Genomic DNA, 14,584 nt, shown 5'->3' on the forward strand with positions numbered 1-14,584 from the left:
TTTCCAGTAGAGCTCACAAGGACAGATGAAGAAGACTTTTGCCTTTGAATAACTCATCCTTTAAATGCCATCCCTAGACTCATGGCCCATACACACCTCAGAGTGATGTGAAATGGGAGGAGTGAGCTCTGATAGCAGCATTTCTGGGCAGCTGACATCAGGGCAATAGAAAACTATAGCAGAAATAGTTTTCTTGTGAGAAACTCTATAGATTAGCAGAACGAGACTTCTGTTTCTCTACAAAGACTGATTAAAAGACTCTAGCGAAAATAGGGACTGTTCTGGACACCAAAGTTCCAAGGTTCTTTGGTCTCTGTGTTGTCATGTGAACAAAAGAATGGTGGGTAGTAGGGGATAAAAGGAGTTTTCTGGAAGTTTATTCTGGTATTCTTATTCTTATATTTTGTCAATAAACTTTCTTTATTCCTTTTAAGTTTTAAGCCTGTTTTGATCTTGTTCTAATCCGTATCTCACAGCAAAAAATAAGTAATTTTTTTGTTAGTTTCTGGTTTAAAACCACGACACTGCATTACCAGCTTGCTGCTGTGCAGATGCTGCCACCACCCAAAGCACGGCCCTGTGTCCCTGAAGGGACCCGCCCTGCTCTGTGGCCTGGACTGAAGGTGGGTCCCTCCTGCCAGGGCAGGGCCCAGCACAGCTCTTCTGTTCCAATAAAGAGATGGAGCTCTCACCCCAGTGTCTGGCTGGTACCACCAGCAAAGCCCACACAGCACCAGCCCTGGCTGAGCTCCATGTCCAGGAGCAGGCAGGGCTGACCCTGGTGTGGGCAGGCAGGAGCCAGGCAGGGGCTGCTGTGACCAGAGGCAGGGCCCCGAGGGGCTGGGGGAGTCTGTGTTGAGCATCCCTGGGCTGAGGGCACATTTCCTTCAGTGGCATCACCTGGGCCTGGACCTCCTCCAGTGCCATGCCCAGGAAAAGAGGCAACCATCAAGAGCATCTCCTGGGACACCGTCTGACCAGCAATGTCAGCAGGCAAAACCAAGGTTTTGTTTAGCAATGACCCTTTGATGAAGTCAAAGATTCACAGTCAGAGCAGTCCTCTAGTACAGATGGGAGTACACTTGGAGCAGACATCTAAGGCCATGAGGTCACAGAAGGCTCTGGGGTGACAGCAGGCTGAGGTGACAGCAGGCTCTGAGGTCACAGAGGTCCCAGAGCCCCGTGGTTGCCCAGCACCACAAGGACCGAGCAGTCAGTCCTTGACCACGACTGTTGTGGCAGCAGCGGCGGCGGCAGCAGCGGTGCTGACATTGGGACAGCGGTGTCAGGACAGTGGTGGCAGCAAGAGCTGCAGGACTGGCAGTGGGCAAGGCACCATGGCCTTTGCTCTGCGCCTCCTCCTCCTGCTCCTCCTGGCAGTGGCCCTGCCTGACAGGGCTGCCCAGGCTGCTCCATGGCGAGCAGGGCGAGCAGGTGAGCCGGCAGCCTCAGTCCCCTTTCCCGGGACAGTGCTCCCTTCTCCCTGGGAAGTGTTGGGGATGGTTTTCCCCAGGGCTTTAGGGAGGGTTTTCTCTGTGGGAGGGAGAGAGGCCTCAGGGGCCCTTGGCTGGTCCCACTGCCCCTCCAGGGATGTTGCACAGGGCCTGCAAAGAGGGTGGAGAGTGACCAGAGCCAGCCCAGAGCTCCCCAGGCCCCTCTGCAGCTTTGGCCATGTCCATTGACATCTGGCTCCCACAGCCTTACCTGAACCCCTTGCAGTGCCCAGTTCCCTAAGGCAGAAGGGGGTCCCAGCACACCATGGAATGGTTCTGATCTGTGCTTCCTTCCAGATGAGGGTGGTAGGAAGGCTTCTCCAGCAGCTTGGCTTCATGAAGATTTTCTGCCTCTGGAGCCCCATGCAGGTACGTTCTCACTGTCCCAACAAGGAATAAACACTGACACCCTGGCAGGAAGCAGATGACAGAAGCTGCTGTGGCTGTTGAGTTACAGGTGTGTCTGCAGCGAGGATGTTTCAAGCTCCTTTTCTGGTTGCTGCACGCAAGCCCAGCTCCCATCACAGGGGTGAGTGGTGTGTCCCTGCTGATCCCACAGGCTGAGCCCTGGTTCTGTGGGACCCATTCATCTGAAATGGAAATACTTTCTGTTAAGATCCTCCTAGAGGGAGGAACAAACCTACAGGAGACAAGAGGCTGAGTGATCTGGAGAGACGCCGTGGTGGGTCCATGTCCCTCAGCCTTCTCCTGAGACTCAGCAGCCGGGGGCTTTCTCTGCACATCTGGACACGCCGTGCCCGGCACAGCAGGAAGGGATCCATGTCAGCCTCACTGCCCCTCTGCTGCTTTCACAGCCTGCAGGGCTGTTTCCCAGCCTGGCCTGGCTGCAGCTTCTCCCCAGCCTCTGCAGGAAGGCATTTGGTATCAGCTGACAGGGAGCCCAAACTGCAGCACGGGCCATGCACACACTGAAATCCCCTGCAATTTCCCAGTCTTGTGGTAGATGTGGCTGGCCTGGCTCCAAAGTTTGGATGCCTTCCTGAAACTTATCCATATCTTTGACAACTATTGCCTCCTGAAGATGCCACCTTCATGTTGGGGAACAAACAGCCCCACCTGATGCATGTATTCCTCTTCCTTTCTCCAGAGACGGAAGGAGAGGCTGCGCTGAAGGCGGCGTTTCCCGGAGGAAGCAGTGGCCCATGGGCAGCCTCTGCTGCAGGAAGGGAGGCCATGCCAGGCACAGTCACAGTCCCAGGAGGTAATTGCTGTGCCCCAGGGCCTGAGCCCTGCTGAGGCTTGAGCTGCCATCTCTGCTGCTGGGCAGTGCAGGCACAGCCCGGACAAGACCGGCACAGCCCAGTGGAATTATCCCCAGCAGGCTCAGGGCACTTGGCTACTGAGCAGTCCTGCTGGGGTCCCTCCACGGGAGACAGGTCCCAAAACCTGGCAGCAGCTGCAAAGGGGTGCCCATGGTGGAGAATAGGCAGTGGGGGAGAGCAAGGCTCCACTGTATCCTGAAAGAGCCTGGCCCAGTCCCTATGGGATGGGAGAGCTGTCCCAGCAGAACGTGGGCAGGAGGGAGGGAGGGCCTGAGGGACAGTTGTGGCACTGCCTGCTGTAGTTCTTCCCCATTGCTTTTACAATTCTTTCAGCTGTGGCAGAGAGAGGGCCCCAGTGGGGCCTGGGCTGCTCCAGCCACCTCTCCCAGGGATGCTGCACTGGGCCTGCAAAGAGGGTGGAGAGTGACCAGGAGCCAGCCCAGAGCCCCCAGGCCCCTCTGCAGCTGTGGCCATGTCCACTGACATCTGGCACCCACAGCCTTAGCACGGCTCCTTTGCACTGCCCCGTTCCCTAAGGTAGAAGGGGATCTCAGCACACCATGGAAACAGTTCTGATCAGTGCTCCCTTCTAGATTTGGAACTCAACCTCAATTATTTGGAAGTGCTACTGAATGATACTTTGAATATCTTGGAGAATGCCGGAGGCAAGTTCTTCTATTCCCTTTACTGACAGAACACAAAATGACAAGGTGGCAAGAGCATTTGCCATATCTCTTAACATAATCTCAGGCTTGATGGGTTCTGGAAACCTCGCCCTGCTCCCTTCTAGAGCCCTGAGGGATCCCACAGGTCACTACCAGTGGGAAGAAGGAGCATTTAGCTGTCAATCTTCTTCCCGTGTGCAATGCCAGTGTCTCCTTCCATGTGCTCTGTGCAGCCACGGAGAAGAGCAGAGAGGGAAGGGGCCGGGCCCAGGGCTGTGTCCCGGGGCTGTGCCTTGCATGGCTCCTTTGCCAGCCCCAGGGAGCCAGAGGGTCTCCTACAGAGCCACGAGAGCTGTTCTGTCCTACCTCTTTTTTCAGCCAAGCCTCTTGCTGAAGGTGATCTGGCTTCCCAACCCACACCCAGGACTGAGGCTCTGGAAGATGGTGAGGGTAGGTGAAGGCCTTTCCCCCTGGGAGAGCTGCCAGCTCAGAGCCCAAGGCTTGGCCAGGGCAGCATCACTGCAGGTGCCAGGACAGAGCCATGCACATGTGTGCCCTCGCCCTGCGTGATCCTCTCACCACTCCTGAGGCTCAGTGCTGCCTGTTCAGATCAGAAGAGATGACAGAAGCTTCTGTGGCTGTTGAGTTACAGGTGTGTCTGCAGGGAGGACTTTCCCAGCTCCTGGGTTGGTTGCTGCACACAAGCCTGGCTCCCATCACAGGGGTGAGTGGTGTGTCCCTGCTGACCCCACAGGCTGAGCATTGGCATTCTGGGATCCATTCCTGGGAAATGGAATTATTTTGCTCTAAGGTCCTCCAAGAGGAAATACCAAAGCTACAGGAGTTATGAAACCCCATGAGCCATCCAAACCCATGAGGCAAATGCTGAAGAAAATTCTGCAGGAAGGACAAGGTGGGTCCATGTCCCTCAGCCTTCTCCTGAGACTCAGAAGCCGGGGGCTTTCTCTGCACATCTGGACATGCAGTGCCCAACACAGCAGGATGGGATCCATGGCAGCCTCACTGCCCCACTGCTGCTTTCAAGCCCTGCAGGGCTGTTTCCCAGCCTGGCCTGGCTGCAGCTTCTCCCCAGCCTCTGCAGGAAGGCATTTGGTATCAGCTGACAGGGAGCCCAAACTGCACCATGGGCCATGCACAGCCTGAGATCTTGTAGAATTCTCTGGTCTCCGGGTAGATCAGAAATGGCAGCTGTTTGGAGAAAGGAGGGCCCTGGCCAATCCCAAAAGTTTATATGATATCCTGGTCCTTAACCAAGTCTTTGAGAAGCATTTCCTCTTGAAGATGCCACCTCGCCCAGTGGGGAATGCTGCCATCTGATCCAGCTGTCCCTTTCTGCAGAAGTGGATGGAGAGGCTGTGCTGAAGGCAGCGTTTCCCGGAGGAAGCAGTGGCTCATGGGCAGCCTCTGCTGCAGGAAGGGAGGCCATGCCAGGCACAGTCCCAGGAGGTAATTGCTGTGCCTCTGGGCCTGAGCCCTGCTGAGGCTTGAGCTGCCATCTCTGCTACTGGGGAGTGCCCACCCTTGAGGGATGTTGCACAGGGCATGGAAAGAGTGTTGAGAGTGACCAGGAGCCAGCCCAGAGCATTTCAGGCCCCTCTACAGCTTTCTCCATGTCCACTTACATCTGGCTTCCAGGGTCTTACCCAAACCCCTGGCAGTGCCCAGTTCCCTAAGGCAGAAGGGTGATCCCAGCACACCATGGAATGGTTCTCATCTGTGCTCCCTTCCAGATGAGGTTCCCAGGAAGGATTCTCCATTAGATTGGCTGCATAAAATTTTGAAGCCCTTGGAGCCTCCTGCAGGTATGTCCTCAGTGTCCCATCAAGGAATAATCATTGACAACCTGGTAGGAACCAGGTGACAGAAGCTTCTGTGGCTGTTGAGTTACAGGTGTGTCTGCAGGGAGGACTTTCCCATCTCCTTTGCTGATCACTGCCCACAAGCCCGGCTCCCATCGCAGGGGTGAGTGGTGTGTCCCTGCCGTACCCACAGGCTGAGCATTGCTTTTCTGGGATCCATTCCTGAGAAATGGAACTATTTTTTGTTAAGGTCCTCTGAGAGGGAAGAACAAAGCCACAGGACAGAAAGAATCACTTGAGTCACACCACATCCTGAAAGAAATAGAGAAGGAACTGCTCAGTAAGCGTGGTGGGTACATTTCCCTCAGCCTTTCCTGAGATGCAGCAGCCGGGGGCTTTCTCTGGACATGCCATGCCCTACACCATGGGAAGGGATCCATGGCAGCCTCGCTGCCCCACTGCTGCTTTCAAGCCCTGCAGGGCTGTTTCCCAGCCTGGCCTGGATGCAGTTTCTCCCCAGCCTCTGCAGGAAGGCATTTGGCATCAGCAGACAGGGAACCCAAACTGCACAATGGGCCATGCACACCTTGAGATCCTCTGCAACTTCCTGATCTCTGAGCAGATCAGGAGAGGTGGTGGTTTGGACAAGAGAGAGCCTGGGCCTTTTCCTGATCCTCTTCCATGTCTTCGACAAGCACTGCCTCCTGAAGAGGCCACTTCCCTGCTATGTAATGGTTCCATCTGATCCAGCTGTGCCTCTTCCCTTCTCAAGGGATGGACAGAGAGGCTCTATGGAAGGCGGCATTTCCTGAAGGAAGGGAGGCAATTGCAGGCACAGGCCCAGGCACAGAAGGTAATTGCTGTGCTGGGCTCAGCCCTTGGTGGGGCTGTGTGCCAGCAGCTCTTCCCACAGGGCCTCTCCTTGCACAGCCCGGGAGCAGCCAAAGCTGGAGGTGCTGCAGCTTCCAGGCCTCTGGAGCTCATTCCCAGCCCCTGGGAAATGGGACTCGTGCACCAGTGTCCATCCCACTGCAGCTGCTCCCAGAGCCGGCCCTAAGCATCCAGAGGCCCAAGGCACAGGAGCAGCCCTGAGTGGGAGCCCTGCCATGATCCCAGAGCCACAGCCAGCCCTGGCTCCCAACTGGGCAGGGGCTGCACTGGCCCCTGACAGGGCCTGGCTCTGTCCCCTTGGGCTGGGGGAGCTGTCACAGAGCAGGGAGGGTCAGGGGTGGCAGTGGCTGCTCAGGGATGGGTTTGGCCCGTGTCCCTGGAAGGAGCCACTGCCCAAGCAGCTGCGCTGTCCCCGGGCTCTGCTCCCGGCCTTCTGGGCTTTGTTGGGTGGCACAGCCTGTGCCAAGGGACAGCAAGGTGCCTACAGGCCTCTGCTTTGGGGGAACAGAACATCCTGGACATACCCACCGTGCTGCCAGCTCAGCAGTGGATCACAGCACAGGCCTCACGCTGCCCATTGCTCCCACAGATGCAGCCAGCACAACACGTGTTCCCAATTCCCAGAAGGGCATCAGAAGAGGTTTCTGTCAGGGAACACGCTGTTGGCTAGAATTAATGGCAGGCCTGCTTTGTTTGGTGCATTTCTTTGTTTTATGCGGTGTTGGAATCTGGTATGCCTGCAAGAGAAAACAGTGAGTGTTTCGTTCATCTTTCCCTCAAACAGCTTCTTTTGAAAGTTATTGTAGAATAGAAACATTCCCAGTGAGGCTGCTGTAGACCTGTGGCTAGTCCTTGGTTGTCCAAAACACTCTGCTGAGAGTTCTGCTGCTGCCCAGGGCTTTCATTGGCCTCTTAATTGCTGGGCCTTGTCCTGGGGAGCCCGCTGGGGCTGCAGCCAGTGCTGGCTGCCACTGAGGCTGCCTGGCCAAGAGCAGCCCCAGGAGCAGCGGGCAGAGGCAAAGCAAGGTGGGCAGGAGAAAGAGTGGGGACGAGATTGCCCTTGAAAGGCAGAGGTGCTCTGGGGCCCGCTCCTGGCCAGGGACCCTGCCCAGAGCCATCCCCTGCTCTCCAGGGCCTTGAGGGGCAGCTGTCCAGCTGGGCCAAGCTGTGCCAGTAGCTCCAGCCGTGCTGGGGAGCCTTGGCAGCTCTGGGCCCTGCTGTGCAGGAGGGTCCCTGTGTGCCAGCGGCAGCTGGGGGCCTCAGCCACTTTCTTTCTCTACAGGAGCACCTCTGCACCTCCAGATGTCCGGCCAAACAGCTCAGTGTTGTGAAAAATGAGGTTCACATATTTTTCTTATAGAATTTAAAGGTTTAATGAAAATATAACTAGGAGCTAAAAATAAAGTAAAGTACATAGATACAGCCAGGTGTCTCTGCATTCAGCCAAGAGAGCACACCTTACTAACAAAGGATTGTCCCTTAAAAACAGAATCCTACTACATATCCATAAATTCTCATGCATATTCATACATTCTTCTTAGGATCTTTGGTGTTCTTCTGTTTAGTTTTGTCTTGCCCCCTTCCCAATAGATCAATCTTCTTGGCGCCAATGAGATTTACATTTCCTGATAACAGAAATGCAATAAATTCCTCCCCCAGAGTTCTGGTCACTGCTGTCTTCATCTGGATAAGATAGTTTCTGAATGTAGGGGGCGTCTCCAGCTATGTTTTGCAGTCTTTGGGTTATACAAACTAAAGTTGTTTTTGTTTTAATACTGTCAGGAAAATTAATCCACGAACACCAGAGGTTTATGTCCAAAAAGGAGACAGAGGAGTCCTTTTTCTTTATTCGAATAAAGGGAGAGGCCATGGGGCATTCCCCTGGGGTCTCTCAAATTTTTGGAGGGCGCAGCCTCCTTTTTATCCTAATTCCCGGCCGCTTGTCCCTTCTCTCTTTCCCCATAGGCTGAGGTACTTGAGAGGTACAGACTTCCCGGAACGCCTGACACCTGGGGTACCTTCCCTCCCCCACCCCCAATGCATAATCCCTTCTTAACTTTTATGGAATTCATAGTGTTCTTTCAGTGCCTCTTTGATCTTCTACTGGAATCCATCCCATTGTTTCTGTCGTCTCTCACTGATAGCTACATCTTATCAACTGACCCACAGCTTGTTTGTAAAGACAAACTCATCATTCCTCTCAATCCCTCCTCTTTTAATTTTTGTTAATAACTGTCTTTACAAACTTTAGTTATCATTGACCTAATTTCTTGTTCTTGTGTCTTTTTTGGCTTTGCAATTATTTGCAGTGGCATTACTTTCTGCCCTTTTGTAGCCATCTCTGGGTCAGTAGGCACGGCTACTACCTGCATTCTTTTGATCACATGTTGAATAAGTTGTATTAAGCAAGGGATCATGCATGGTAAAAAGATTAGAGTTGCTACAACACATGAGAGGAAAAAAAGCATTTGTTTGACCCATAGGCCACCAGGTAACCATGAAAACATGTCCCATTCCCATCCTTTCTATGTTTGGACCGGTACATGGGCTAACTTTCTTATTCCTTTTGTTATTTGTTTTACTACTTTTCTATTGTCATCTATTTGCAAACAGCAGTTTGAGTCATTCAATTTTCCACACACTCCTCCTTCTTCTGCTAATAAATAGTCTAATACCATCCGATGTTGAAATATTGCATTTCTCATCTGAGTAGACTGGTCAGCAAGAAGGTCAAGAGCTGTAGCTGTCTGGTTGACTATTATTTCAAAGACAGCTTGCAACCTAATTATCTGATTTAGATTATAAATGGGTTCTCTGGCACCTGATATTAATTCATTTGGGTTCCAGGTAGCTGGTCCATAGTGTTGTATGATCCGTTCAGGTGGCCATTCATCTTTTCTCCACTTTTGGGTGCTTCTTCCAACCAGGGATGTATCAATGGACCGCTTCTCTCTAATTAGATCATCATATACTTTGATTCCTAACTGATTTCCTTGAACTTGTGGTAGCAGAAAGAACAATGGTCTAATATACCCCACATAACATATTCCTGACCAGTTTGGGGGTAGCTTGCGGTAAGCATTTTGGCCACAAATCTAGTAATGCCCCTTTAGAGCCCAGGTCCCATTAGCGAAGGGACCTTTCTAATTTTCATCATCAACTGGTGGGTCAAAATACAGCTTGCTTCCAGGGCCTAGTGGTCCACCCACAATAGTTGCCTCGCCATAAGAATCACAATATTTACATTTCCAAGCTCCTACATGAGGTTTCCACTTGCAATCACATCCCAGATCTGTTTTATTAGATCTGGACCAGAACCTGTTAAAAAGGGTTCTAGTTCCATTTCGGTGTTGCCATTTCCACTGATAGTCTCGGACAACATGTGTCTTACTTGTGGAATTATCCCGGGGGCAGCTTAAAAATAAAGGGTCAAAAAACTTATCTTTCCCCACTGCTTTACAGCCTTCAAAATCTTTTTGGTAATTATGGAAGGAACACCTTACCCAGCTACCATTAGTGAGCTTAACATGCGTTTGATTCCATCTGCCTCTATATCTGGAACAGTCATAAGGAGGGCAGTTGGGGGCCCAACAATCTAAACCTAAAGATAAAGTCCAGTCACAAACGCTCTTTCTCACATATGTGCTTCCTGTTCTGTTTAAGCAATAAATGCCTCTTTCAGAAGAATGAAGCTGCCATGGACTTCCTTCTTTGTCTCAAAATCCAGTTCCATTATGGACTTCACTCAGGGTGCTAACCCACCATTTAGGCTCGACTGGGCTGGCCACCCATGGCCAGCTTTCAGATCCCCCTGGCCCTCCGCAGACCCAGCAGTTTCTAAGGTTAAAGGTCTTTGCTACTTGTTCTCCTAAAGTAAAAAAATTATTTTCCTACTTTAGACTCTAACTTAACTGAAAATATAAAGGTAAAATTATTAAGAGAAACATTCTAATAGTGTTATAACCTAATTTCTAATTTTCAATTTCACGTTGTCTTCTACACCACCTGTGGCAAGTGAAAAGCACAAAAACAGCTTATCATAAAGAAAGCAATGACAGCATGGATTGGCTCCCAGTGACTGGAGATTTGAGAATAGGGATGCCCATACAGAGTATTTCAGCAGGCAGTCTGTGGGTAGGCACTCAGGGCTTCCCCCGATGTCGACGCACCAGCTACTGCTCCAGTCCACTCCTGCGGAGTGTCAGTCGCGGCTTCCCATCCTTCTCCTCCAGCTGAGATGTCCAAACCTCTGGAGCTTTAGCGACTTTGACTCGAGTGTGATGTGTCCACCCGTGCTCAGCTGTCTTGACGGCTGTTTCTGTGGTCAGCAACACCTGGAAAGGTCCACGCCACTTAGCCACCAGGGGTGCTTCTTTCCACTCCTTAACTAGGACCCAGTCTCCTGGTTGGATATTATGCACAGCAAAGTCCAAAGGCAGGGTCTGTGTCAGCTGAGCTTCCTGTCGAAGAGATTTCACAAGAGACAGTATCCGAGCCACATACTGTTTTAGATATACATCACTTATCTCTAGCCCCGCCCCAGGCTGAGAATTACAAGGATAAGGAATTCCAAACATCAGTTCAAAAGGAGACAGTTGAATATCTTCCCTGGGTCTGGTCCTGATTCTTGCTAAAGCCAGTGGTAAGAGCCGCAGCCATGGCATTTTCGTTTCTATCACTAGCTTCAAAAGATGTTTTTTTATTTCTCTATTCATCTTTTCAACCTGGCCTGAGCTTTGGGGATGCCAGGGAGTGTGGAGGTTCCATTGTATCCCTAAAGCAGTCATTACTCCTTTAAGAACTTTTCCAGTAAAATGAGTTCCTCTATCTGAGTCTATCGCTTCCACCATCCCATATCTTGGGATTATTTGTTCTAAAAATACTTTAATAACTGACCCTGTAGTTGCTGAAACAGCTGGGAAGGCTTCTGGCCACCCTGTTAATTGACATACTATTACCAAAAGGTATTTAAACCTCTCCACCCGGGGCATCTCAGTAAAATCCACTTGGCACCTCTGGAAGGGACGTACAGCCCAAGGCCTCCCGCCCCTCGCCAGTTTCTTTGTAACTTTGTTATTTGTCTTAGCACAAATCAAACAACCATCAACAGCTCGTTTTGCCAGAACAAAAAGACCCACAGCAGCATACATTTTGAGGAAGGCTTCTGCTACCCCTCGGGAGCCCCAATGACTCCCTTCGTGGAGCTGTTTTAGCAGTTGGGAGGCTAAAGCTTTCGGTATCCACTGCTTACCGTCTCTTGTAAACCAATTACCCCCTCTTTCTTCTGCCCCACTCTTTTTAACTATGTCAAGTTCTTCTGGTGAAAAAGACAGCTTCTCTGGCAAGGGGGCAGTTACTGGGAGCAAGGGAAGTAACTTTGAGATTTCTGGCAACAGTGCAGATTTCCGAGCTTCTTCATCAGCCAGTCTATTTCCTACTGCCTCCTCCGAGCTCCCTGCCTGGTGTCCCTTGATGTGTATTTTTGCTACTTTTTTTGGTAAATTCACCACCTCCAATAGGCGGGAGATTAAGTTCTCATGAGCCAACGTTTTTCCTCTGCAGGTTAATAAACCTCTCTTTTCTCACAGTTTCCCAAATGCGTGTATCACACCATATGCATATTTAGAATCAGTAAAAATATTTACTGTCTTGTCTTGGTATAACTCACAAGCTCTCACGAGGGCATACAGCTCGGCCGTCTGAGCTGACCAGGTGGCTGGTAACCTCCCCCCTTCCTTTAATTGCTTTCCACTCACGACAGAGTATCCTGTAAATCGTCTTCCTTCTATCACCTTTGAAGACCCATCAATAAACACGTTTTCCCCTTCAGGCCATGGGATGTCTCTCAGATCATTCCTTGCCCTAATTTGTAGATCTATTACTTGAATACAATCATGGAATTTTCCTTGGCTCCCTTCCTCAGGGCCATTCAAACAGGAGGCTGGGTTAAAACTTTCCTTGCTTTTAAATTCTAAATCTTCCTGTTCTAATAGGCAGAATTCATACTGTAGTAACCGAGAGCTGGTCATCCACTTAGAGGCTCTCTCAGTTAACAACGCTTTAATCTGGTGTGAAACTTTAACAATCAGATAACCCCCCCCTTGTCAGCTTTCGGGCCTCAGCCACCATCAGAGCTGTGGCTGCGCAGTTCTGCAGACAATGGGGCCAGATTCTGGCTACTGGGTCTAACATTTTAGAAAAATAGGCAACAAGTCTCTGTGTTCTCCCATGCTCCTGAATTAAAATTTCTTTTGCGTGACTTTGTATAAACATGATTTAGTTCAGCAGCTAGTAATGCCACTGCTTCAAGCCAATTACATTACATTTCTTTATTTATTCCTTTTTTTTCTTTTTAGTAATTCACCACTCCTTATCTTAATTTTTGCATTAAGTCCATCTTAGGCTTAGGGAGATGACTAACAAATTAACTTCCATTAAGGAAACTCTAATACTTATAACATTTTATAACTTTTAACATTTAAAACTTTTATTAAGGAAAGAAACAAAATACTTTCCTTTAAAGTTTTTTCATAATTTCCACAGAGGAAGTGCATGACAAATACTCAGGCTTTCTATAGGACACTATTTTTACAAGGTTACAGTTACAGAATTTGCTTTAGGGCTACAACACACCACAGACTGGTGGGGATGTTCCCCACAAGGTATGACTTGCAGCATTGGCTTAATAACTGAAACTTGCCAGTTCTGGCTTTTTACAACAAAACATACAAAAAGCAGAGGGGTGTGGTCCCCTCCAAACTGGAGCCATTCTGCACAAAACTTCATGTAGACAAATTAATTAAATCTCCAAATTAATTTACTACAATTTTTACAATTCTTTCAAAGAAAGATGGTTAAACTTCTGAGCCCACAGAAGAAACTACAATTCTCACAACTCCTTTGAACGATTAAAAAATTCTTTAGACAATTTTCCCCCTCGGGGATAAAAATTAAGGTGAATCGAGAGGTCTTTGTTTTTTACTAAGACACACACCTCTCCTCGATCCAGACCCACTTTAAAAGTTGATAACGGCTCTAGGTTGGTGGATATAATGAGAGCTTTTGACACTCTTAACAATCCATTTCTCTTATCTTCTGGACTTTCTCGGCAGTCCAGCTGTTCTTGGCTTTTTTTTGCAGACATTGCCGTTCTCAGTGTCCTATGCCCTGCAGACAGCACACTGATCCTTTCCCAGCCACTGTTTGGCTTGGGTCTCCCCTGCTCGGGAGAAAAAGCCTCTGCCACTTCCTTGTGCCTGATCCCATCCCCTCTGTCCCGGGGGACCCCTTGGACCTTGCGGTTTTTCTTTCTCTGGCCTGAAAAAGGCCATCACCTTCACCTTTCCTCTTTGTGCTCACTCTATTTACCACACACCGAATACCAGAGCCAGTCCCTGTCCTGCCACATTGTCCAAACAGCTCCTCCCTGCTCCAGTGCTCCCGGCAGGCACAGCCGGCAGCACCACAGGCAGCCAGGGCGTCTCGCAGCCTCAAAGGGCCGGCGGCTGCTGCTGCCCCTGTCCAGGGCCGGTGGGGTCAGGCACTGCCCAGTGCTGAGTCCCAGCAGCCTCACAGGCCCCCAGCCTGTGCTCCTGGTCCTGCACCTCCACTCCTGGTCCCTGCTTCAACCATATCTCTCTACACTCTCCATTAACCAATTCTGTTCCAGCACACAAACACAATCCATCCATCTCCTGCTGCCAAAGACTCTTTCTTGACTTCCTTTATTGCCCCCCCCACCCCGGGCGTGGATTTTCGAGATCCTTTCTAGTTCCAGGCATTGATATGATATGCTGCTCCCTTCCCCCTACACCACTGTTATTCTCAGGTGGAGCTGTAGGAACAGCATTTCCCTGATCCCTTTGCCCTGGAAGGTGAGGATACAGGGACCTGCAGCTGGCCTTAGGTCAGCTGGTACCACCAGAGGACAAGACGGGGGAAGGTGCGGAAAAACATTTTAATCTTCACTGTTTCCTTCTTCCCCACCCCCCGTTTTTCCTCTTCTCCTTTTTTTTTTTTTTTTTTTTTTAACACATAGATTTCTCCTGTTGCTTGTTTAAACCATATCAATCCACATTCCCTTTTAATCCATTTTTTCTCAATTCTCCTCTAGATACCTTCACAGAACTCAACACAAATTAATTCTGTTTTCTAAGGTGGCCATACAAGTCCATTTGGCATCTTATACTCTGGCTATACATAATAACAATATTTTACCATCATCTCCATAGTTATCTCTGTGTGAATGCATAATCTGTCCCAAGATCTCAGCATTCTCCCCAAGGGACTCTCTGGGGGTATTGTGGGATCGTCATCCCTTTTGCCAGGACCCCTTCCCGGCTGTACCCTTGCAACCTTCCATGGGTGCCCTGTTTAGCCTGTGCTACCCTCCATGGGTGCCCTCCCAGGCCTGCCTGTGCTACCCTCCCTGG

At 50.3% G+C, this 14,584-nt stretch overlaps 1 protein-coding gene across 1 annotated transcript; it reads left to right on the forward strand.

Moving 5' to 3' along the window:
* The first annotated feature begins 1,217 nt into the window (after positions 1–1,217).
* LOC147645540 (uncharacterized) lies at positions 1,218–7,812 on the forward strand. Its single transcript, XM_086874491.1, has 15 exons — positions 1,218–1,434; positions 1,791–1,862; positions 1,951–2,022; positions 2,602–2,715; positions 3,370–3,441; positions 3,820–3,891; positions 4,094–4,165; positions 4,253–4,354; positions 4,801–4,908; positions 5,193–5,264; positions 5,353–5,424; positions 5,512–5,610; positions 6,034–6,114; positions 6,742–6,904; positions 7,435–7,812. Exons 1-15 carry the CDS (start codon positions 1,338–1,340, stop codon positions 7,481–7,483), a joined length of 1,317 nt encoding a protein of 438 aa, XP_086730617.1. The 5' UTR covers positions 1,218–1,337; the 3' UTR covers positions 7,484–7,812.
* Positions 7,813–14,584: the final 6,772 nt, after the last annotated feature.

This window comes from Cyanistes caeruleus, unplaced genomic scaffold (assembly GCF_971803275.1).
Source record: "Cyanistes caeruleus unplaced genomic scaffold, bCyaCae1.hap1.1 HAP1_SCAFFOLD_233, whole genome shotgun sequence".
Taxonomy (NCBI): Eukaryota; Metazoa; Chordata; class Aves; order Passeriformes; family Paridae; genus Cyanistes; species Cyanistes caeruleus.

Excerpts from the sequence above, each read along its gene's own strand:
- LOC147645540 (XM_086874491.1), top strand. The coding sequence starts at position 1,338 with ATGGCCTTTGCTCTGCGCCTCCTCCTCCTGCTCCTCCTGGCAGTGGCC. Across the intron at positions 2,023-2,601 it reads GCCCAGCTCCCATCACAGGG|AGACGGAAGGAGAGGCTGCG; the intron begins GTGAGTGGTGTG and ends TCCTTTCTCCAG. Across the intron at positions 2,716-3,369 it reads CACAGTCACAGTCCCAGGAG|ATTTGGAACTCAACCTCAAT; the intron begins GTAATTGCTGTG and ends GCTCCCTTCTAG.